We start from the raw sequence: 26,109 nt of genomic DNA, 5'->3' as shown, positions 1-26,109 counted from the left end.
GAAGTGGCAGGGATGGCGTGTCAGTTTCTACTCTTTACATGCCAACCTGTTCTAACTCCCAACACATCAACTAATGCAGCTTGTTCAATGCCCCAACAAATCAACAGTGATTTTGCGAGTTTATGTGACGCACCCACCCGCAGCATTTTTAATTTTTGTTCTGTACTGGACACGTACAGCGTTTTCCTGGACAAAAGTCCTGTGTTTGTTTGACCCATCCATGAAACCAAACTCCAAACCAACAGTTTATGTTAATTGCTAATAATGATAGGTCATTCATTTAAAAGCTCACAATTGATGTCATTTTTCATTTAGTTGTTAAATAGCACTTTTAACTTGGAAACTAACAAGATTAATATAACATATAATATAACATATTATAGTTACATGCTATTTTTTTAACCGGCTTTAAAATTCAGTTTATTATACTGATTTAATAATACGCTAATTCCTTTTAGGGTCATTGTAAATAGTAATAATAATGTTTTTCGTACCTGGATATCTCATACCATCACTTCAGTATAAGGGCCCACATATAACTTTCTTACTTTTACCTCCTTTTGTCTGCACATACCACCATCCCTGCTTTCTTCTATTTGCCTCCTGCTCTTTCTTAAGTGAGTCTAGGATTTCTTTTTTTTTTCATCTGAAGCCCATGCTGCAACCACACAGACAAAGACAAAAAATCAATACGCTTTCTCTATGGCTGGGAGTAGGAGGCTCAGGAGGTTGAATAAAAGCAAACGAATGGGCGGAATGAGAAGAATGAGACTAACTAACATGAATGGGACAGAGAAAGAGATGATAGTGGGAAAACAGCTGGTTATGAAATGTACTGTATGTCATTAGCAACCTCAAGGAGAACTTGAGCCATTCTAATATATTTTGATTTACATTATTATTATTATTATCATGTTAGGTACTATTATAAATAACACAAGCATTTTTTTAATAATCATACTTATTGTATATTGTAATATACAGTGCATGTTTATCCATTATATTTGCAGGATAAAGTGGTAGAACTTAAAGTACTTCAGGGCTATGCCAAATCATTAATGATAAATTATTCAAGCTGATCAAGCAAAATAATCTTGGTTATTCACTGAGTATCAACAAATAGTCTGCTTTCTATTTCTTAAAGCAGCAAAATCTTTCTCTTAATAGCATGATTTTGAGGTAGAAAAGTGCACTTCATCTATAATTCTTGTTTAAGTCCTAAATTGGTACAAGGAGTAATTATGCAAGAAGTGTCAAATCCAAAGGAGACTTCACATTCAGCTGGAAGAGGATATGGTGCTTTTTTACAGAGTGTTCTGCTCTGTTCTTTCACCATTACACTGTCCATTATACTGATCTTCAGCCCAAATACTCTTTTCTTATAGCACTTTACGAAAGTTTTTACTTTTTCTACCCTTAACCCTTTTGAAACTTTGCTGTTGGATTATGCGTCTACTTGAAAATGTTTAAAATAAGTAAAGTAATTTAGGAGTGTTTGTGTGAGAGGCTGGCATGGGGTGGGGCGGGTGAAGGGGAGCATTAGTGTGCAGGACCATGGAGCGATTTGCCAGGGTAAGGAAAACACAAACGCCGCCACTAGTCCTTGCAATTAGCTGAACACACAGAATCGGAGGCCAAATCGAACACGGCATTAAGCTGACAGACAGGTGTTCATTTATTTACACACCCAGTCAAAGGGTCTGCACATACACACACATACACAGCGCGTTGAATAAATACACACACTGCAGTTAAGCAAAGGTACACGCACTGAAATGCACATAAACATTCAATAAAGGCCACGCACATACAAACCCAAGCGCCAACCCTTGTATTATGCATAGGCATTGAAGACACACAAAACGTGCACTGCAAACTAGCCAATAAACACACATTCACTCAGCTATTATTCCACATTTGCTGATCGGTAATTTTCTGCCCAGTGGCACTATTCCCCCGTTACATGGTGCAATTACTGGATGTTTACAAAGCCAAACAATAGGCCAGTGAAACATACACTCAGTCAAACATTCATTAGACAGGCCAATAGAAACTGAGGTGACCTGGACCATTACCATGTATCACTTGCTCCCTCATTACGATTGAACTGTGTATTTTACTGTATCTAAAGCAGGAATAAGGCACAATCGGGTTCCCTAAGAACATCTCTCCAATCGAAAAACCACTTTGGTTGAAGTAAGAGATTGAGTGTAATACAGCGCTGTTTCAAGAGGACTTTATCAAACTGCAACCCTCATTGGCAATGGCTTGGTACTCTACTGTGTCCTGGAGTAGGTAGAAACCCACAGTTTAGTATTACTGTGTATCCCTACAAGGAGGTCTGTTCATTATTGAATCAGTTTTCATGCAGGAGGGGTGTTGGCTGATAATGGTTGGATTTCATTACTATCCCATTTGGATTAACCATTTAAAGTCACACTGGAAGATAAGTGGGCCTCAACTGGAAACTCTAGCATTAACTACACTGTTCCACTAAAATGGTCCTGCAGATGACATTTGATGTAAAGTATTACTAGTAAGGATTTGTATTAATAGTACTAATTTACCAATCCTGACAGATTTTAATTTTTTATCTTGGAACCTTCAAAGTTCCAAGCAGCACCACTAAAAATTAGGTGGGAGAATCACATTTTTGTACCCTGATTTTAATATGTAGTTACCAGCCCTCTATAGACTGGGCTGGGTTTTTGCACAGATTGATGAAAGAACTGACATCAGTGAACGGCTGTGATATAAGACTTGACAAGAGCCACTCATACTTCAGCAATGATACAACACAAGTGAACAAATTGACCAATCAAACCCCCATCCACTACACTCAGCCAATCACAGTGCTGGCAGAAGATTAAGCTGTTGGATGAAGGAGAACCTGCTGAAAAATTACTGTCCCATTTTCTCTTAATTTACAAGCGGAGATGCAATCATGTCACAGTCTGCTCCGGCCTCCGAACGACAAGCTGTAAAAGGTGAGCTATTTTTACTGCGATGGTGCTAATGAGGATGCTAGCCTGTGTTGTGTGTGTGTGTGTGTGTGTGTGTGTGTGTGTGTGTGTGTGTGTGTGTGTGTGTGTGTGTGTGTGTGTGTGTGTGTGTGTGTGTGTGTGTGTGTGTGTGTGCATGACCAACAAATATGCCTCATCCCTGATTAAGGTGCCACACAGTGTCAGATTGTGTGTCCGGGTGCATTACACAGGCACAAATTATCCAGAATTATTCTGCCATGTGAATATCATACTGATAAGGTCAAGCTGGATATTGGCACGGTCTACAGCTGTATATATGTGTGTAACACATTCATCCACTGTCGGATTCGAAGGCGGACATTAAGTATTGAGGTCAAGGACCTACACTGGCATTAAACGACAGAGATGAAAGCATGTACACACTCAAAAGCACGTGACACAAACATTTTCTTTTGCTTCTTCAGCTTGTATTTTCTCGCTTGTGAATCCTTCATACTGCCCCCCACAGCCCCCTACAATTCACCCCACTCGGAAAAACATTTTGGTCACACACCTTGTTTTTATTTATTTCCCTCCCCCCTTGGAGTGAAGGGCAAGGCGCCGCACAGCTTGAACAAAAGCAATGGATGGTTAAAAGATGAGGTGAGGACAGAAAGCTGTATGAGGGAGACTGACATTTCCACTGTGCTGGGTGTGTAATGGGCCTAAACTCCAGGCAACATGAACACACACATAAAAAGCACACACACACAAACACAGCGGATGTCAAATGCCTGAACTATGATTGCTTTGTCCTTGCCAATTGCAAAGACAGTTTTCAGGGACCCTGTGTGTGTGTCTGTCACCTCTATAAGGGAATTGGGTTTCTCATTAACTTGACGTTTAAGAAACCAGGCTACTGCAGATAACAACTTGGTTGTTCATGAAAAAAAAATGTCTCACTCCCATTCAGAGGGTCTTGATGGCTTCTTTGTTGTCACTTCTAAAGTGAACATAATTATTGGATTATTGAGTTTTTCGTAAATACTTTTAACTGAACGTTTTGGTTTTTTAACAAGAAAAATTAAGAAAAAGTAACTTCACACAGAGATGCTCTGGTTTAGGCCCCGTGGACCTGTGGTCGGCCCACTCTAATAAATACATGTCTGACTGCGATTAAAGTAGCCAGGAGCAGTGTTTACCCCTTTGCACCCATTTACACTTTGAAATAATCGCTATAAGCTTTTACTAACAAACACCCTGGTCCAAGGTCTGCTATTGCAAACGTTTCCAAACAATTACTTTAGAGAATAGGTAGCTGTGCAGCTTTTATACATGTAATCCAAAATGGCTCAATAATTTAGTTTGATTTGCCTCTGCACAGGCATTAAAGGGTAATTTTGAACTTAGCTTACATTTCACCTTGATGTGACTAAACTCTCCTTGGGCACAGTGTGAGTTTGGATGTGGGCATATTAATATTTTGGTATTGCCTTGTGTGCAGCGTGTTTGTGTGTGGGTGTGTGTGTGTCTGAGAAATATAGTGTAATCAGCGAGGTGACGCAAGAGGGAAGAAAAACTAATAAACCAGTGATTAGCTCACGCACCTGTTATTCTCATTAGTTCATACTGGGGTAATAATACAGCACAGAGAAGAGGTAGCAGTACTGTACTTGCTAAAAGCTGTGCGAGACGATACAAGGAACACGCTCACAAGGATCCTGACAATGAAGATGACGACACTTAGAGTAAGAAGATGGTAGAGATGAAATATGAATATGACAACAAAACATGATGAATGATGGAGGCAATGACAAACAAGATGTGATCATGACATCTCATGCATCTGAGATTTATAGAAGCAATGATTCTGACGTTGTTCTGGCATTTGAGCACTTATAACGACTACTTCTACTACCTATGTGCAGGTCAAAAAGCAGATGATGTTAATAATGATTATAATGACACTGTGATATTTCTGATGATTTCTGATGATTATATTGATGGTGGGGAATGTGGTATCACACAAACATTTCTAGTTGCATTCAAAGATATTGAAATGTTTCATGTGAAAACACCTGTGCTTAAGCACTCATACACATGAATGCAACCTTCAAAAGCGGATTAAGTGTGGCTAAAAGCAGTCATCCACTTGGAGGATTGGAAGGGAATAGAGGAAAGAGAGGAATAACGAATAGAGTTTTGCAATAGAAACATTACATGCTGGATCACCAACATGGCTGTGTAGACTATATTCACACTGGGCCCACTCAACATAAAGTAAAATGAAATGTTTCACAGTGATATGTACACAACTATACAAACACCAGCTCCCTCCTTAGGGGAATGTAGGTGAAGGCTATGGTGGTTTATTTTTTGCTGTTTCTAATCAGTTTGATCTGAGGTTTAGCTGTATTTGCTGCCTTATATTCACTGAGCAACCTTTCAATGACACAGATGACTGGATTCTCCAAAGTGGTATCATTTGGTAGGAGAACTTTTTATTTTGCACATGTTCACCCATCCTTGTTAAATGATTGCTGCCATGAAAGCAAAACCCATGATGGAATTTGAGTGAAACTGTTACCGAGCAATGCCTGTTTGACAGCACTATGACAGCTAGAATACAATGCAGCAAAAAATAATTTGCTCAATGTACTTTCAAAGAGAACACTGTTTACTGTATATTTTGTAATATATCTTGGCTTACACTCTAAGATTAGGTTGCATTTACACTGAGAGCATGGCAACTGAACCAATTAGTACTCCTTCTCCATAGAAAGACAGTTAATTCTGACAGTATTAAATGCAACATGGCACAGAACTGGGACAAACATTTGCAGACAATATTGATCTATCCTGACGTAAATATGAGGTCTGCGTTTCACAAGATGTGGGTCTTGGCAGTGACAAATGGCGTCCCAAGACTGCAAAAATCAGTGAAGTGATTCTGGCAAATACACAGAAGGTACAAAATGAACACCAGGGAAAAGCAAACACGATCACGCGTGAATGCACATGGTGCTCATTACAGAGAAAAAACACATGTACACAACCCACACCTTCACTAAGAGGGGTAAGACCACACCAACAACCTTGTCTGATGTGTCATTTGAGGGCCAGCCCTCCAACTATTCCTCAATTCCCCATTCTCTCCCTCTTCCAAACTCTTTCCCCTCGATATCTCCGTCTTTCACTCTCTCTTCCTCCCATCATTCTACCAAGTTTAGCGTTTCAATTGAGTTACGGAGAGAATGAAGCATGTTTTTGACAGAAACACACGCTCAGATGCAAACATACACAAAGGACTATTGTCAGCATGGTGAGTAGAGCCTTAGGGATCACCTCAAACCCTGCAGCGAAGGAGGGGTAAAAAGATTGTAAGAGCAGAGGAGAGAGCTAGACGGAGAGAGAGAGAGAGAGAATGTGTGGGAGAGAGTGGAAGGGATTAAAAAAGAGGAGAAAAATAGACAGGATGCTTTGATAGACGCAAAAGACAACAGGGGGAGCGTAGGAGCACTGTATGTTTAGACGGAGAGGGCGAGGGAGAAAACACAGCGATTGCAGGATGAATGCCTACGCCTCCCATCCCATCATCACTGTCGAGCCCTCTCTACCTGCAGAAGTGTGATGGAGAGATGGGGAGAGACAGACTGATGGATGCATGATAGAGGAGAGTTTCTAAATTGAGTCAGCACCCCTAGGATGCATGAGAGTTATTCCGTCATGACTCTGCAGATCAAAAGCGGAGAGTTTCCCGGGATGAAAATAAAGAATGTACACTACTCTTTTTACACGGTAGATAGCTGTGTCTCTCCACAGAGTAAATAACTATTTGGGGGATTCTTGAGAATTGCTAGCATCAGCACTGTGTAATCAATGAATCGGTTTTGTTTAGCTTTATTTAACAGATTTGGATTCAGTATGCATTTCCAGCAAGGCCCTAATCAACACTCACACAATCTGATCTTGTGGAGACCGAGCAGTCCTACTGGAGCAGTAGAGGGGTCAAGGGTCTTCCTCAAGGGCACTACAGCGGTGAGTGGTCAGGAGGGAGGTTCAAGTGTCGTTTCACCTCCCTATCCAGACTGTTCTTGACAGTCTCGGGATCGAAGGGATGACCTACCAGTCACACGCATTGATCTTGCAAGTTTGAATACAGCTTATGGTGAGTGTTTCTCACAACTTGTGTTTTGCCCCTCTCCATTCCACTATGGTATTGGCAGTAACCTCTTCTATTTAAGGGCATCACTGGAGAATTTAAGTGTAACGTGTCAAAATGATGTTAGAGTATATAAGCCAAGAAGCAAAGTGCAATATCTCAGAGGGCAAAAAGAGAGCAGTAACTTACAAAAACAGCATGTCGCTGATATAAAGTGAGCATACTGTGAAAAAAATAGCATGCTTATCATCCCTAGCCCAGTTGGCTGCTGCTGTTTTATCCTTACGTACAGTTTGCAACACACGTGTGAGTCAGTCCCTCTTATTAAGCATGTCAAGTAGACGGTATAAAAGGATTAAACAATATTGGTTTAAATTTCTGTGCACTTATGTATGTGTGAGTGGGTATGTAAGTGTATACATATTAAATATTATATATTATAAATATATATTTTAGGAATTGCACTTCCACAGGGATTTATTATGAGATGTACTATGCAGGCACTTTTGTATCTTTGCAGCTGGCGGATACCAACAGCAAGGCTGAATGTGATCAGCTCAGAAATTATGATTAATTAACAACAACCACAACAAACTTGTAACTTTTACTTTTTTGCAGAAGTTACCTTTTTTATTAAGGTAACTACCTTTTTATTAAGGTAACAAATTAGGAGCTTAAATAAAGCTCCTAATTTGAGCTTTATTTAAATTCTCTGGCCATAACTCAGTCCTGCTGGATCCAATAACAAGCATTCAACGCTTGATTTCCTGCAAGCAACTCAGCTGAAAGGTCAAGATACCTCTCCTGGACATGAGATACAAGACTCACTGACCTTAACATCTGCAGCCCCACGGAAGACTGAGCCTTGCGCAAAGATAGCAGTGGCATGCAAGATGTACAACTGCTTGACATTAATGCCTGTGGTGGATGGTAATAAAAGAGGTAATTAACGACAAGATACATTTCTCTGAGTGCAAAGTCGATAGTGCTGAGTTCATGCGAGACTTCACTGAAATCCAAGGGAAAATAAAACTTAGTAGCTCTGTCTCATAAGGGTAGTTATAGTGTTGGCACTGTGCTACACATGCAACTGAATGCTGCCAGCATTCATGTTAGATGTAGCCTATCATCACACTGAGTGGTACCCAGAGATCCAGGTAGAGAAACTGAAATATGGACTCATCATACAGAGAGAGTGCTGAGAAACATTTTTGTTCTGAAGCCAAAAAATTGATAAGAAATGCTTTGAAAGGTTACCTTACAAATCAAAAAGGCCTTTATTTTATTATTTATTCTGCCTAAATAATATATATATTTTTAAATAATCCACAATGAAATGATACTTTAATAATATTGCTTACTGTAAAAACAACATCAAATTTGGATTTGTTTCTTATCGAATTTAGTTTTTTACCAAGAAGGGAAACAGATATTGAAAGTCAACATGAATACATTTAAAGGTAAATATCGTCAGTCTAACAAACTGTAAAAATGTATATTAATGGTAATATTTGCGCTCCCAGTGTACCATTCAGTCAGTCGATGGAGTATTGTTAAGCAGGGTTGCTCTCAAGTGTGTGCTAGGGGAGAAACGAGGTGAAGTGAGGCGTGGGGAGGAGAGAAGATATACTGTAGTTCTGCTGGTGTGACATTTTCCCATAATCCCTCCCAAAAGCCGCCAGTGTCATGAGACAGAGCTGCAGGGAGGTGGTGGGTGGAGGAGATGGAAAGCAGCTATCGGCATACTTTTGAGCGTGGAGCGGCAGAAAAAGAAAATCATATATCAACCTATTTTCATACCTTATAGATTAGCTGTAGCGCTGAATAGGTGCATTTGCATGAGTGTGCTTGTTCCCCGTGTATGTGTGTAAAAAGGTTTGATGGATGTTAATCGAAGAAAGGTTCGTGGCAGTAATTACCATAAAAAACAATAATGCAATGATTGGATCAAAAGAACATGACAGATTCATTACCGACTGCACACATCAGCGTGCACACACGCACACACACACTAACACACACACAACGAGGAAATGTCCTTCAACCACTGAAACTGTGATAACAGGGAATAATTCCATGCTTTCTACTCTGATTTCTCTCTGCCTGACAGCCAAATATCCTCTAATTGTAAGTCCTTACCTATGTGTGTGTTTGAGTCTGATCTATGTGCCACTTGTTTCCATGTACCTACATGCTTAAATTTTAGTGTGTCTGTCTTCTACCCCCTAATTCCGTCTCTCTTTGGTTTATCCTTGGATCTCCAAGGCCTCAAGTTTAGGGTGAAGCTCACCGTCGCAGAGAGGAAGGCAGACACGCAGGACTGTTATCATCCCAAGGTCACACACACATGCACAGACGCACTAACAGATAGGCCACCCCAGAAAAGGAAAATAACTACAATGGGCAATTTACCCAGAACAGGCAGGGATGATGGCCAGGGCACAGATGCACGCATACACACACACACTCACTCACACACACACAGATACACACACAGATACACACACACACACACACAAACACAACACACACACACACACACACACACACACACACACACACACACACACACACACACACACACACACACACACACACAGCTGTGCCTCAGGGCCAAGGTTCTGGCAATGCATCATTACCCTCCCTTGGAGGTGATTCCATATCCCAGCATGCATTTCTCATGTGGAGAGGAAATTACCCCTGGGCCGTGCTGAGAGCCAATAGAGTGTGTCCTCTCTCCTCTATCTGTCTCTCTGGCTTCCTTCCTCCCTCTTTCTTTAAATCCCTCGCTCCCTCTGTGACTGTGCCTCTCCTCTCCTACCCTTACTGTCCTTCCTCCCTTGGTCTCTTTCTCTGAATCATCGTGTTACTAACCCATTCTTTGATCCTTCTTTATCTTCCTCCCTTTGCCACTTCATTTTTATTTCTCTCCTTCGCTCTTTCTTTTTCATGATGTCAAACAAAGATTAATAACAAAGGATAAAAAGGACTGACCGGCACCCTCCATATCTGAGTCATTCCCTCTCTTTGTCTTTCAGTCAAGCAGTTGATCTTGGTGAGGTTAAACATCAGAGTTCCCCCTCTAAGAACCCGAGTTATGCCCCCCGGAAGGCAGAGAACAGAGTCCTTCATTAACTTGCCTATTGTTTCATTAACTCATGATCCTTATGCAGGCAACATAAATAAATACTTATATCGACTATTAACAAAACAATACATGTTTTTTTAGGGAAGCTTCTGCATCATCTAAGCATCGGCAAAAGGTATTCTATTTAAATGTCCCGTAACATGCTCATGATAAATTTTTTTGTTTTTAAATAAATGCAGTGATCATCCATTGCCACAGCAATCCTCTGGTCTGGATAAATTATTTGAAATGTACCTACAAAACAACAAATGCACCTTTGTCACTATAGAGCATACATCCTTAATCAGCATTGAATTTTGATATAGTCCTATAAAATAATAGGAAACAGTGACATGTTTTGTATTTCAATGTTTTGCTCTGTGTTATATTTAACTCATCACTAATTATTGATAAAATGTTTAGAAACCCTAGCAACTATTTTTGCAAGACAGTTGCTAGGGTTACTCTACGTAGTCACAGGTAGGAAATAGTTCATGCTTGATAAGGTGGACTACGTGTAAACAGTAGTTAAAGTTAGAACAAGTGGTACAAGCAGCAGCAGCAGCAGCAGCAGCAGCAGCAGCAGCAGCAGCAGCAGCAGCAGCAGCAGCAGCAGCAGCAGCAGCAGCAGCAGCAGCAGCAGCAGCAGCAGCAGCAGCAGCAGCAGCAGCAGCAGCAGCAGCAGCAGCAGCAGCAGCAGCAGCAGCAGCAGCAGCAGCAGCAGCAGCAGCCAGCAGCAGCAGCAGCAGCAGCAGCAGCAGCAGCAGCAGCAGCAGCAGCAGCAGCAGCAGCAGCAGCAGCAGCAGCCAGCAGCAGCAGCAGCAGCAGCAGCAGCAGCAGCAGCAGCCAGCAGCAGCAGCAGCAGCAGCCAGCAGCAGCAGCAGCAGCAGCAGCAGCAGCAGCAGCCAGCAGCAGCAGCAGCAGCCAGCAGCAGCAGCAGCAGCAGCAGCAGCAGCAGCAGCAGCAGCAGCAGCAGCAGCAGCAGCAGCCAGCAGCAGCAGCAGCAGCAGCAGCAGCAGCAGCAGCAGCAGCAGCAGCAGCAGCAGCAGCAGCAGCAGCAGCAGCAGCAGCAGCAGCAGCAGCAGCAGCAGCAGCAGCAGCAGCTGTGTAACAGCAGCAGAGACAGGCTCACACTCTGTCTCTCTCCATGGTGCTGAAACTTTACAACCCAATCTAGCGTTGTCTCTCCCCAGAAGCACAAACAAACCTCAGATTAAATGTACACCAACAGCTGCATTAAACAATATTTTACTTTTATTCTTACCAGGGCATCTTGCATTATTTTTCCCTAAATTCCATCTATCAGAATATTCAAATATAAGCCATAATAAACCATGGCCAAATCAAACAAACAAAATGTTTTTATGTATCAATTACACTAAATGGGCCACTCACTATTTATATTCTCTCATGCTTACTGTGGAAAGCCACAGACATGAATGAAATGTTGTTGGGACATCAAACTGGGTAGCTCATGAATATGTAAATTTGGCAATCTGAAACATTACTTTTCTTTTTTTTTTTTTTTTTTTTTTGCATTACTATCTTTGAGACACTAACCCTTAACATAATATGAACGTATGAATGCCAAAAGCACTTTTTTGTCATAAAAAAAAGTTACAAACTTTATTCAAACTTTATTGTCTTAATTCAAAACACTGTATATGTTGTGCCGCTACAAAAAATAACAAAAAAGCAAACTTGCTGCCAATGGGTTGCAGTGCCACATGTTGACAAACAGTGGTAATACTTTTGTGGAAGGAGCAATCCTGCTAAAAAGGTGTCTAGAGAAGAAGCATGACATCAATTTAAGATGAAGGTAATGTGTGTTATCAAGCAAACACACAGTTAAGTACTGCCCACCAGGAGCACCACTGAATATGGAGAATACTTGAACCTGTTCAAATGCCACAGCTGTGTACACAGCACAGCAGATAACTTCTCCACTTAAAGCCCAGGAAACATTATCTGTGTCCAGTTTACACAACAGAAATCCCCAGGTGCATCGTACGGTAAACTGGGTACTTTGGATGCGAGTGTGTCTTACTTTCACTTAAGTGAGTGAGGGATCTCCTGTCTGAATATAATCCTATGGTCAAGACCTACCACACACCCACACACCCACACACCCACACAGGCTGCCACTGCCTCAATTTCCATCTAAAGTAGGTGGCTCATCTGTAGAGTCATACATAAACCATATGTAACCAACACACAGAGCGATGCACTTGTGCAAACAGACACCAGTTTACAAGTAGGGGGATACAAGCCACTACGTTTCTCTCTCACACACATGTGCACATGTACACATACCCAAACATAAACACTAGTGCCCGACTGACAACAAGAGTAATCACCAATTCTCTCTCTGCTTCTTAAGCACACGCACACACACTGACATGTCGTTGTCCTTTAGACAGCCCTATGCTGTCACATATGATTGCCAGGCACATAAACGTGCATGCAAACCACACACACACACACACACACACACACACACACACACACACACACACATTCACAAACACAGCGTCTCCACCACCCTGCCTTTGACACAGCCTTGGACGCACAAACACACACACTCATCCCATTCACACACACACACACACACACACACACACACACACACATGCTCCTACAAACAGAGTCACCGCTGACCATTGCAGATTGTCCATAAATAGAGCGATGTGTTTGGGCTATGAGCCAATAAACACAGTCATTAAGTAGCAAGCTGTGACAATGACATGCCACACCAGATGACATCACATCAAGGTACTGTAAATAGCAATTTCATGTCAGCAGCTCTATTGCATCTAACAGGTATTGGGGGCACAGGGGGTATCTCTTTCTGCAAACATCACTAACACTTCAACCACTACTGCTGGGGGACATTTGTTGGCCTTGTGGAGATGGTGTAAATGAAGAGAGATTAATTTGAAATGAGGGGAGTTTGATTTATCGTATCTCGAAGTGGCGTGTCTACGTTTCAGGCTGATTGAGTGTTTGGTGAGACAAGACAGGCAATCCTCATTTCGACAAGGCTGAATTCTCCTCACTTACTGTAAATACCTGTTCATGATGTGTTTTGCTTTTTTAACTGTCCTCCTAAACTCCTAGTGTAAGCTTTGTAACAATAAGTGATGGCCCCTACTCCTTGGTCCCTTCCTCCCTGAACTAATGTCAATCTCTCTCTCCCTCCCGTCTTTATTCTCAAACGCTATGCCTCGTTCCCTCAAGGTATGTCTCCCTTATTCCCTAAACAAATGTCTCTCTGTGCTTTCTCCCCTCACTAAACATTCTCCCAATACCCTTTATTTGTTCTTTTTTCTTTTCCTCCATTATCATTTTTTGCTCTCTCACCCTCCCCTACTTTTATTGGTTCCATGTGCTCATGGAACATTTTCTTCTTCATGTTGCTCCCTACATTGTTTTTTAAGATTCAATTTAAGAAGGAAACTCAGTGGGGGGTGAGAATCTCTTTTCACAAAGTGAGCTTAAATGGAAAACACAAAAACAAAACAATGATGGGAAACACTTATCTACATTAGCTCTGCCTTTCTCCTCACTCCTGCCCATTCTTTCTTCAATATATTCGCCTATCTCCATCTTGATATTCACCTATCTATCAGCCCCCATTTTTTCTACATATTACCCCTCCTCCCTTTATTTCCCACCCTCTTCTCTTCATGTGTCTCCTTTCTCCCCTCCTTCCCTCCCCTTCCCCCTCTGCAGTGTTCATTTACCTCCCTTCCTTTGGCTTCATCTTCCCTCCACCCTCCCCTTATCTCTCTTATCTCCCTCTCTTCACACCCATCCATTAGCAGTTATTGAGTTTCCCCTTTGTGTTGCTGTCGTCACCTCTGCTCTATCGTGCTCACTCTTCTGCAACTGTAATGGCCCCTAACCGTGTTACTAGCTTCCATGCAGACACACACACACACACACACACACACACACACACACACACACACACACACACACACACACACACACACACACACACGGGGCATAGACTGTGCTGCCGAGTTATGCAAAAATACAATCTTCTCACAAACACAAACTGCCATAACCTCCGCCCTCACTCAGAGTGTTCTTTGTATCTAATTGATGCTAACTCATTTAGTACATCATGTATGCTCAGCTGAGTCCAATTATAGCAAGAGAGAGAGTGAAGCTTGAGTATGAGGCCGTTTAACCTCATGGGAAAGAGAAATGAAACACATAGTTCAAATCCAATGATATTAAGAGTAGGTATCTAGTGTCTCTATCCACTTATATCTATCTATATATATACTGTATATACTATATCTATCTTTATCTATATTTAACTATCTTTATCTGTCTATATCTATCTATCTATCTATCTATCTATCTATCTATCTATCTATCTATCTATCTATCTATCTATCTATCTATCTATCTATCTATCTATATATAGATATATATATATATCTATATCAATCTATATCTACTGTATCTATCCATCTTTATCTATCTATCTATCTATCTATCTATCTATCTATCTATCTATCTATCTATCTATCTATCTATCTATCTATCTATCTATCTATCTATCTATCTATCTATCTACCCCTCCGCTCACTCTTCTCTTTAAAGCATTAACGTGAGCCGTCAAGTGCAAAACCATGGTAACGCCAGCTCAAAGGCCATTCTTGGCATAATAGCAACTACTTTAGGAGCCAAAGAAATCAGACGGTGGCTGGCAATACCACTATTTTGGACTGGGTGGCTCACGATACCACAGTTTCAAGTGTGTCGGAGAACTACGGTGACCTTCAGGTAACGTAAAAATATGAAAGTTCCTCCCGAGACCCAGTGTTTGGTTTGTCACTTCTGGGCTACTGTAGAAACCTGGAGATGCAAAACGGCGGTGAAACCAGGACTCCCTGGCAGAAGAGCTATTGTATCTCAGTGGGACCTTTCTGGTTAAATAAAAGAATAAAAACATGGCGAAGTTCATGAAGAGTCTGATTAAGGCATTTCAGCACATTTAGGAATACATGTGAATCGTCCTTTTAAAGTTGTAGTCAGAACAATGTAGCCATATTTATATTGGATACAGTTTTAGGGACTTGAATAAAAAATTGCAGTGTTGCTTTTAAATCCACTCATTAAACATTATCTTTTTGCACTTTGGCTACCTGTTGTTGTAAATGACTTGGAGTTCATCATGGCTGGCCTAAATGAATAAAACTAAACAACACGCTGAGTCTAAAGCACCCAGCATTGGTTAAATAGTCATGAATAACTTTGTAACTTTCAATTAAATAAGGGTTTATTGAACTCTGTGGGGGGCATGCAACAGACAAAAGAGCTCTCAAAATATTGGAACTGCAAATTGGCTGCATTTGTTAAAAGTGGTTGAGTGGACCTACTTGGTTTAAATATTTTCATCGTCTAAAAAAAAGTGTTCATGATTCTGCAAAATGTGAAGCTTGAAACAGAATCTGCATTTTCGTTGCTCTATCGTAAGAAGCATACACATAGTTTACTCTCCACCCAGTCTTTGTCAGCTCTAGATGAAAATATATGACAAAAAGTTGTGTTGATGTGTTTTCAATCATTTCTCCATTCAAGATAAATTATGTATTTAAAAGATTTTGGCACAGAATGTATCAGATGGGTGTGATTTAAATGTTAGCTTTAAAAACCCCTCCAGGTATATAACAATAATATCAGACTGTTACGGTTATCCGTTATCCATATTTTGATGAATCCAAAACAAATAAAAAGGTTGATAAAATTCCATAGAAGTTATACGCAATGATAAAAACCATCTCCCACTGAGACTGAACAAGAGCAATTAACATTTAAATGTTTTCACTGCCTTTGTTCAAGCAGATTAGATAGTAAAGGCAGCAACGATTAAAAAGCCGTCATCCACATTGTAGAGTAATGAATGGCAGAAAACCAAATTTCATCTCCTCAGCTGTATTATTAATAAATGTGCAGATTTATCCCTTTATGAGCATAACAAAAATCCAGGTTTCTGATGCACATGAGATTGTATAATTTCCTTATTTTTTCCACTTTATTCTGTCTGTTTTCATAGCCATAGCCAAACATCAGTGTGTGCACTACATGTGTGTATGTTTGATATTGCAATCCATGAGAGTGTTTTTTTTTTTTTATCTTGGTGACCTGTGCTCACCCCTTGTGTCTTCTCTTAACAACTTGTCTTTGATAAACTTTTTTCTATCTTAAGTTGCAACTGTTTTTTGTTGTTGTAGTTGTTGATGTTTGTTGGGCTTTTGTCACAAAACTGGCTGGTATATTTCTAGATACACCCTACAGAAAACAGAACATTTTATTTATGTCCCTCTACTTTTTCCACTATGAGTCGGGTCATTAAGATAACTTGTGTTTGTGTGAAACAAGAAGGCGGTCTTGAGCGAGTCAATTAGATTACATTAATAATAAACCATCACGCCCTCATTATCAGATCCTTCATACAACTTCACAAAACTGAAGAATCTTGACGATTGTATGTTCATCAGACTGTGCACATGTCATTCAGTCACTCTCTCTTTCTTTGCTATTGTTTTAAATAATTCTCTCCCATCCTCTCTTACTCTGTCTTTAATCGCCTCCCTCTCCTGTGATTGATAGCTGCTGCTGAGACTTGATCCAATGCACATCTCAGTCCCTCTCGCTCTGTAATTAAAGGAATTATATATCAAGAGTCCTGTGAAATATATATAAATAAAGTAGGGAAAGTGAGCTTTGCTTAATAGCTGAGAGAAGAGGATGGAAGTGATCACAGCCCAGTAGGACTCTTTTACACACAGCATGACACTGAGGGAGGCGAAATGGAGCTTCTCAAGCAACCGGTTTGTGACACTCTATGTCATTATTTTTTTCAACACATCCAGTATGCAGAGTAACTAGTTTGAAAGTTATGATCAACATTAGAGCTGAGTAGAAAAAAAAGTTTACCCTGGCTCAATTTTCTACGTAATGTGACATCATCCGTCAGCACACTGAGTGGGCCTATACAATATAGGCAAGTGCATATTCCAGGCACATGTCTTTGCAAGGTAAACATGGTAATTCTGCTGTTTACCTCACGGCCGTCTAGACAGCGGATAAATTGTGATTGACAACAAAAATGAACTTTTGAGAGTTGTAAAATCCTTCCTCATAGTATTGTAAATCGCTGTGAGGTTTTTTGGCTTCCAAACTCATGAATCTATAAGTCAAACCAGCCTTTCTGGATTGTATTTCATTCTCACACCAGTACCTAAAGCAGCAGGCCACCTACATGATTTTAATGCAGTGCTGTTTTCAGAGAGAGACTTGAAAGAAACTGCTGGAGTGTGGTGGTGGGTGAGTACTGTAGTATCTGGAGCTGTAATGGCTATAACACAAGTTATTCTTATCCATATATATTGATATACAGATATCAATATTAGTGAACAGTGAGTGTAGTATATCCTTTCTGTACCTGTTGGGGCAGGACGACTTTACTATCACTATGACTGGAATACTGATGTTTGTATATATGTCAGTAAGTGTGTTATTGTGTGTGTGTGCGCGTGCAAGTGTGATTGTGTGTTTGTGTTTGTGTGTGTGTGTTTGTGTGTGATGTATTCTACACATTGTGGGGAAAATGTTCATAAGAACAGATCACCCATCAGATACAAGTTTGGTATGTAAAGGTTAAGGTTAAGGTTAACATGATGCTCCTGGGAATGAATATTTGACAATGCCATGTCCTCACAGATGTAGTAGTACAAGTGTATGTGTGTGTGTTTATGTGTTTTTGCACTAACCTATGTCCTAACACACCAAAAATTGATTATTTGTCACCCTTGTCCTTTCAAATTGCCTTAAAGCATCCAGTGGTCCATGATCTTGCACATACTATAGTCCAATAAACCCAATAACACACACACAAAACACACACACACACACACACACACACACACACACCCCACACCCCTTTCATCCTACCTGGGGTCTTTCTGAATGGAGTCGATGGAAGGTGAGCGCTGCAGGCTGCCCTCAGGCGGCAGGGCTGGTCCAGATTTGCTGTAGGGCGATTCCACGACTGAGGGGCAGTACTGCAGGGTGCGATAGGGGTCCGCCACGTAGGGGTCTGAGCCATACAGGTCTCCGCCCCCTCCGCTTGAGGTGTAGCCCGGTCCCACTGTGGCATAGTTGTTGGTCCCGCCACGGCTGTAGTTCCCCGTCCCAGTGCCGTGACTTCCTGTGCGCTGCAAAGGGGTGGAGTCGACACCAGGGGAGGAGGGAGCTATGGTGGGAAAGTAGGGACAGAGGACATAACTTAGGACCTGGTCATGGACACGCTGGGTAAGGTCTGCAGGGCAGAGGAGGGGACAGAAGGAGAGGTCGGGGAGGACAGGAGGAGAAGACAAGAGGAAAGGTGAGGGGAGAAGCACAGGAGAAAAGATAAGAGAGGAGAGGGAGAGGAGGGGGAGGAGAGGAGAGGGGAGGAGGAGGAGAGGGGAGGAGAGGAGAGGAGAAGGAGAGGAGAGGAGAGGAGGAGAGGAGAAGAGAGGAGAGGAGAGAGAGGAGAGAGAGGAGAGAGAGGAGAGGAGAGGGGGAGGGAGAGAGAGGAGAGGGAGGGGAGGGGGAGAAGAGAGGAGAGGAGAGGGGAGGGAGAGGAGAGGGGAGGGGGGAGGGAGAGGAGAGGGGGAGAGGGAGAGGAGAGGAGAGAGGAGAGGAGAGGAGAGGAGAGGAGGAGAGAGAGGAGAGGAGAGGAGAGGAGAAGAGAGAGAGAGGGAGAGGAGAGAGGAGAGGAGAGGAGAGGAGAGGGAGGGGGGGAGGGAGAGGAGGAGAGGAGGAGGGAGAGGGAGAGGAGAGGAGAGGAGAGGAGAGGAGGGGGAGGAGAGGGGAGGAGAGGAGAGGAGAGGAGAGGAGAGGGGAGGCAGAAAGGCAGTTGTTGTTGGGAAAAGACAAGCGCGTCTCCATATGGATGGATACATATTGGCCACATGCCCAGGATTAACAACAAAGACCAATGTTCAACAGAGGGAAGGATTGAAGAGAGAAAAAGAGAAAAGTAGACAAAAGTTGTGTGGGCAAAAGTTTGAGATAATTTAATGACTACTGAAATCAATATGTACGACAAAAACTAGCTGAAAAATAGGAAATATAAAACATTTTCATGAAATAAGCTTAGAAGCTTTGGAATATTTTTTAAAGCCATGCAATTTCTTTTTCCACAATGCATACGAATCATGTTTAAAAGGTTCAATACAAATGTTTGATAGTAGAATGATTTAAACAGACAGAAATACTCGAGGCACCAATGTGAGGTACCTTAGTCTCATTAAAAGCCCACGTGAACAACATTTTAGTTCGTCACTCAAATGACTCATTAGCCTGCCATTCCCATGCAATGAAAAATAGGAACTTTACCCGTAAGCCTATTTGCAGGTAGCTAGAGAACGATTGCCAAAACTTTGTCCTCACAGTGAGACATCTGCCTGGTGAGCAATAAGGTAAAAACAAATTCATAAAATAAAATAAAAAGTCTAACACCATGCTATCTCTCTTTTCAGTGAGATGGAAATTGAATGGGGATTTGCTTGGGGGGATGTAAGCAGCCTTCAGGGGCACAGTAGCTGTCACCTTCCCTCCCCGTCGTGTCGGAGCGGTGGATCGGTGATATATCAAGGTGTTAATGTGAGTCTGGGGGCCTGGTTTCTCTGGCTGTAAAAACACTGAGACAGACGGCGTCATCTGTCATTAGAACCAAGGTAAGTGTACAAAGAAAACACACACGTACACACATGCAAAAAACAGCATGAGTGTTTTCTTCAGAGTGTGCGATAAATCACAGAGCCTTGAAATCAATATGTGGCCACGTGTTTAACTGGGGCTTTAGCACAGGACAACGAGCCTCCTCTCACAAAGAGAGTTAGCTTTTAAAACGATGTCTGGATGGGCAAGTGCACACAAGAACAATAGATAGAAACACAAGTCCCCGCTCGCATCAACACAAAAAGAAACAAAAGGATGGCGTTGGTGTAAATGTGAGCTTGACTGTCTCATTGTTATGTGACCACCAAAGTTGCTCTTTAGCGGTGTCTTGACTGGTGGTATTTACTTGACCTTCACAACCCTCTTACACACGTCTGATCTGTCCAACCTATTTTGTGCATCCTAAACAATCAACTTTCAAAGCTCTTATTTAAATTCTTCTCACCAAGTCTGGTAAACTCCATTAGTCGTCCCACCAGAGGCACAAGGAACCTTTTGGATGATGTAACCACATTAGCATATTTTTTATTTCCTAACTCTAAAATCAGGTTAAAAAAATAAATCCTTTACCAGCCAGACAGTGAAAAATGTAAACTTCCAGACTCCGCCATGAAATGCCCATGAGGCTAAAGGCTGTGTGAGCTCTTCTATTGATGCCTCAAAGATCTTAGGAATTAGGCAGGGACAGCGAAACAGTGAGAGATGCTGGGATAAGAGAGAAACAGCTGAGAGATGAGGGGTGAAGCTGCAATCCAACTAGAGCGGAGAGTGATGGAACAAGAGGCCGTGGAGTCAGCGACAGCACAGCCGCGTAGAACACAGGGTATAGGAGGGTAATGAAGCAGAGTTACTCCAATCAGCAGCAAATCCCAGTCTTTTCTGTACTCTCTGAATGGTGTCTGTGGTGTGTCTGTCCTTCAGAACGTCTCGTTAGTGGCTGGGGCTTAAGGCCAACACCAGCAGAGTCACTGTGTGCTCACCGAGACACTTGACACCCAAATAGGATGAACCTCGGAGCCAAAGAGGGGGAGGCAGAACAGTGAAAAGAAGAGGGAGGGAAAACATAAAAAGAATGGCTTGTCAAATTTTTTTTTATTGCCTGTGCTGTGAGCACTGAATAGATATGTCTTCGGGTACAAGCTGAAAAAAGAAAGGGGAACGAAAAAGAAATCACAAATGATAGAGAGAGATGGTGGGGAACATGAAGACAGAGAAATCTCCCCCAAAAATGTCAAAATGACTCTTTTAGTCTTTTTTTCTTTACTTTGTATTCAGCTTCCCCACACCTCTTTATGCATTCCATTTTATTCTTCACTCAATATTTCTGTCTGCTCTCCCTTTCTTCTCCTCTTACCTCAAGTAAATGGAGTGCTGCTGAATTTATCATTTTCTCTGTTAATGGTGAGTTCTAACTGATGACTTGACCTTTGGGGCCAATATTGCCCGGCAGAAATCAGCGTGTGGGTGCCTGTTTATGCATGGGTGTGTGTGTGTGTGTGTGTGTGTGTGTGTGTGTGTGTGTGTGTGTGTGTGTGTGTGTGTGTGTGTGTGTGTGTGTGTGTGTGTGTGTGTGTGTGTGTGTGCATGTATTCTTGTATTCATGTCCTTGCAAACCATCTGGGATTTTAGACTTTTGCTATTTTTGACCAGTCCTCGAACACTGTGTCCGTTGGTTATTTTAAGATTATAATTAAACTACATTTAGGTTTAAATATCACAAGACAATTTAAAAGACAAACACACGTATGTATGAGAGTAAGAGGGTGTGTCTTTCATAAATTAAAAGACCAGCATGAGGCACTGAGCCGTCTCATGAAATACGAAACAAATCATGAAATTTGCCGACACACACACACACACACACACACGTGCACGCTCCACTTAAACCTCTCCCACCTAACGCGCTGGCGGCGTGAAATTGTGTTGGGAGTAGAAAATATAAGGGCGGGGTGTGTCTTTGTATTCCCTTGCTTCGGCGTAGAGTAAACAAATCGCGGCTGTGCTCCTGTTGGCAGATTAGCGACTGGAAGGGAAACTCTATTAGTCATTTGACACAGTGATACCTCTGCAATTAGCCAGCCGGCTGAGGGGGCCGGCTAGCTCAGAGCGGGACTGACTTTTTCTTTTGGCTGCTGAGACAAGGGAGCCCTAGCTGAATGTACAATAGATGGAGGAAAACAGGAGGGAGGGAAAGAGAGATAGGGAGAAAGAAAGAAGAAAAAAAAAACGAGAGGGAGATCAAACCAATCAGCCGAGCTTTCCACGTCCATCCTCCTTTCTCATTCTTTCATCTCTGCCTCCATTTCGTTCAGCCCTACTCTGTCTCTGTCACTCCCTTTTCTCCATCACTCCCTTGCCCTTTTCTTCTCTTTCTTCCCCCCTTCTAGACATATCCCGCCCTGTCTATACCTCCATCCATCTTTTTTTTTTTACTCACCCACTCCTCTGAACCCTTCCATTTCAATCCCTCTTTTGCAGTGGTTCTCTCCCTCTCTCCCTCTCCATCAACCATTCATTTCATGTCCCCCCCCCCCCCTTTCTTCCCTAACACCCTTCCGTCTTTCCATCACTCCCCCTCTATTGTGGTTGTAGTAGACTATGTGATCAGAGCTGAGGACATGTCCTTTCTCTCGACACGCTTCAGCGCTCAGCACGATTACACAAAACCCCTCACAGACTCTATCCCTCTCACATACGCACACCCGAATGGGCACGCACAGGCACACAAACACCGATTTCTAAATATGCAAGTGATTGACATGGACTAAACACGCGTGTCTGTAACACATCTTTTTCTAATGCTTTGAGGTCATACGACAGCATGCGCTCACAACCTTGCCTACAGCGGCCACGGGAGAAGCAAACATGCACACACGTACACAAAAACACACACTGCTCGAATGTGGAGGAGAGTAGGGATTAGTTTCTCCCTCTGTTTATCCCTGGGAGAGCCTCCTGGCCAACACACAGCTCTTGATGTTCCTGAGCTGGAAGCACTGGAAGACACACACACACACACACACACACACACACACACACACACACACACACACACACACACACACACACACACACACACACACACACACACACACACACACACCTTTGCACTTTAAGTATCAAGTATACAGCATTTTGCAGTGTGGGGGCTGTAGGACACTTGGCACTATGAGTCAAGGTGCCATGTCTTTCTCGGAACATGGCACTTAGACACAGCAGGGGCCCCAGGCCAGTGGCTGCTGCTAAATGTTCATGCTGCGGAAGGACAATGATGAAAGTCATAAAAAGTCCTTTCGGCATACAGCCACTGCACCTTACACACTCATGTATGGCAGAAATAACCTAGAATATATATATATATATATATGTCTTCAAACTTATTGAGAAAAGCACGTTTTAGTTAATTGCCTTAATAATTTAGATATGTTTATGTTTTTTTTCATATTGCCTTGTGTTTGTTTCATATCTTGACTTTTTGTCTATTGTAACATTTTGAAAGACATTTTCATTGTCACCTGGTATGATTTTGCATGACTTTTTTTTCTGAAATTGCCATATGGCATAAAGCCAATATCTGAGACCAATATTCTAGAAATCAAGACACCACTAATAAGTTACATCATAGTGACCACAAAAAATGATCCCAGTTATGGGACACATGGTGGCTCAGTTGTTAGAACTGTTGCCTCATTGAAAAGGATTGGAATCTGAAACTTTCTGTATGGACATTTGATTTTGATTTAGTCTAGATATTATAGTGACAGTGAAACATTTTTTGGAGAAAGGAAACTAAAGGGATTGTTGATGTTAAACATATCCACAGTTGTGAGGTCAGGTTATTTATATGCATTCATGGTACAATACTGAACAATGGGGAAACAAAGCGCAACCACGGAGAAGCAATATATACAATGATAAACTGTGAATCAATTAATAAATGAAAGATGTTTTGAACAGCAGATATGAAGGTTTCGTTTCATTGCTCCTTTTGTGCTGACTTCCAGTGTATCGGTGTGATCTCTGAGGACAAAAACAAATGAATGTTTCTTTCTCCAGTTATGAATTCATTACTGCTGACAAAAAAGAGAATATGCTAATCATGTAAACTGAGATAGCATGGGACACAAGTAGAATGTGCTTATGTTCGTGTGTGTTTCTGTGCATACCTTGTGCACGTGTGAGTATGAACAGTATTAGAGGACACTGGTGTGTCGGTGTGTGTGTGTGTGTGTGTGTGTGTGCGTACACTTATGAACACACAGAGAGAGGGTGGTGCAGGGTGACTCGCACCAACTTCACTTAAACCTACATTTAAGAAGTGCCATATGTTTTCGCAAGGGAGGGAATTTGTGCTGATCTGTAGAGTAAGTCAGACGCTTTGTGCTGGTAATTAAAGCTTTCTGAGGCTTCAGCAAAAAACTCACTGTAAATACTGTACAAGTTTAAGCCCCAACATAAGTAACCTGGATTAAACTTAGAAAAGGAGTTGTTGTCCACTAACGCACCACAAAGTTGAACTGTACTGTAGGTCACAGTTGCATTGCCTGTCACAGTTCAGTCCTCCTGTAAGAAAGCAAACTACAGCTGAGAAAAATCACATTCATACACACATGAATATGAAGAGGAATAAATCCATTTCCTTCCTTCCTTCCACCCCTCCTTCTTGAGTCCCCTTTCCTTCCATCCTTACTGGTTTCACAATTTTAACATCAAGCTGATCTCACTAAAATAAAGATTAGTCAGGTACTGGACATTTAACAGCTTGGATGTTTTCTCAGTGGAGTAAACATCACTTTACAAATTTACAAATACGCCTTTACTGGTGTTTAAAAGACAGTAGGTTCATTAAAAGATCGGCAGGATCAGGGGCCAAGCTGAAATTGATCGTGGCCAAACAAATCTAATCTAACCTGGCGACAGACAGAGTCTGGTGAGTGACACACTCAAGTATCTGGGGAGATGCTTCAGACTAATGGTCCAATAATACTACAGTGCTTTCCCTACTTACTGATAAAGAACTGGTGATTTAGTCTAGAGACTGGTCAGTTCCCAATGCTACTCATCCTGCCCTTATTTCAACCACGCACATGCTACCATCTATAAAACATGATAATTCCTACAAATATATATGTACGTACCAGTAGGAATTACCACTATTACTTTTTATTGAATACAGCCATACTGAACCTTGATATAATATATACATTTCTATTTTATGAAACCTTGTCTAAACAATGTCTTGTGGCCTTTCGCTAAATGTACATGTATGCATACATCTTGGCATGTGTCTAAAAAGCTACAAATAATTTAAAGTGAAGACTATTCAGACACTATCTAAATAAAATAATATAAATTGGGTGTCTGTGGTGACATTTCTGGGAAAAATCACAAGTGGCGACATAGTTTAGATTCCTGGGAAGTGAGATCTTAAAACTCACCTGCAATAAAATATCGCCATATAGGTATAAGAAACGAGACCCAGATCTTTGAGATTGTAACTTTAAAAAAATCCATCATCTATATCTGCATAAATAAACACGCAGTCAAAGTGACTATATTTAGTATCACAAGCCCCCTTTGGACGCTGGAGGACATGTGCTACTTCCATTTCAAGGATCTGTCACTTTCTCTATTCAATAGGTGCCCTGAACTGTTCCTGCTTACTGGTCAGAAGAAGCACAAGAACTGCATCCTCTTTACCTCCTCTCTTGGACTTGTGTTCTCTCTCTCTCTCTCTCTCTCTCTCTCTCTCTCTCTCTCTCATCCATCACACCCTCTGTTCTGTCCCTCTCATTAGAATGTCAGATCTCATTACAGAAGGAACACAGTAGATTTAAAGGGGAAAGCAGATTAGTTTAATGGTTTGATGCAAAGCCTTCCTGATATTTCATCCTCTCCTTTTTTACTGTGCACGTGTACTGTATGTGTGCACATTCACATTGGCAAAAGGAGCCGGGGCTAAAGAGCTGCAATTTTAAGCAAAAATAATCCTGCTTAGGTTTCGAGAAACACACACACACACACACACACACACACACACACACACACACACACACACACACACACACACACACACACACACACACACACACACACACACACACACA

At 41.8% G+C, this 26,109-nt stretch overlaps 1 protein-coding gene across 1 annotated transcript in view; it reads right to left on the bottom strand.

The window, feature by feature from the left end:
- Positions 1–26,109, bottom strand: part of ctnnd2a (catenin (cadherin-associated protein), delta 2a) — a 205,494-nt gene that overhangs the window by 82,344 nt on the left and 97,041 nt on the right. The window contains exon 11 of the mRNA XM_054622519.1: positions 18,227–18,527. Within this exon, the coding sequence (XP_054478494.1) occupies positions 18,227–18,527 (301 nt within the window). The remainder of the gene's footprint in view (positions 1–18,226; positions 18,528–26,109) is intronic.

This window comes from Anoplopoma fimbria, chromosome 21 (genome assembly GCF_027596085.1).
Source record: "Anoplopoma fimbria isolate UVic2021 breed Golden Eagle Sablefish chromosome 21, Afim_UVic_2022, whole genome shotgun sequence".
Taxonomy (NCBI): domain Eukaryota; kingdom Metazoa; phylum Chordata; class Actinopteri; order Perciformes; family Anoplopomatidae; genus Anoplopoma; species Anoplopoma fimbria.
The sequence above is the reverse complement of the archived record's forward strand: the minus strand, read 5'-3'. Positions and strand labels throughout refer to the sequence as shown.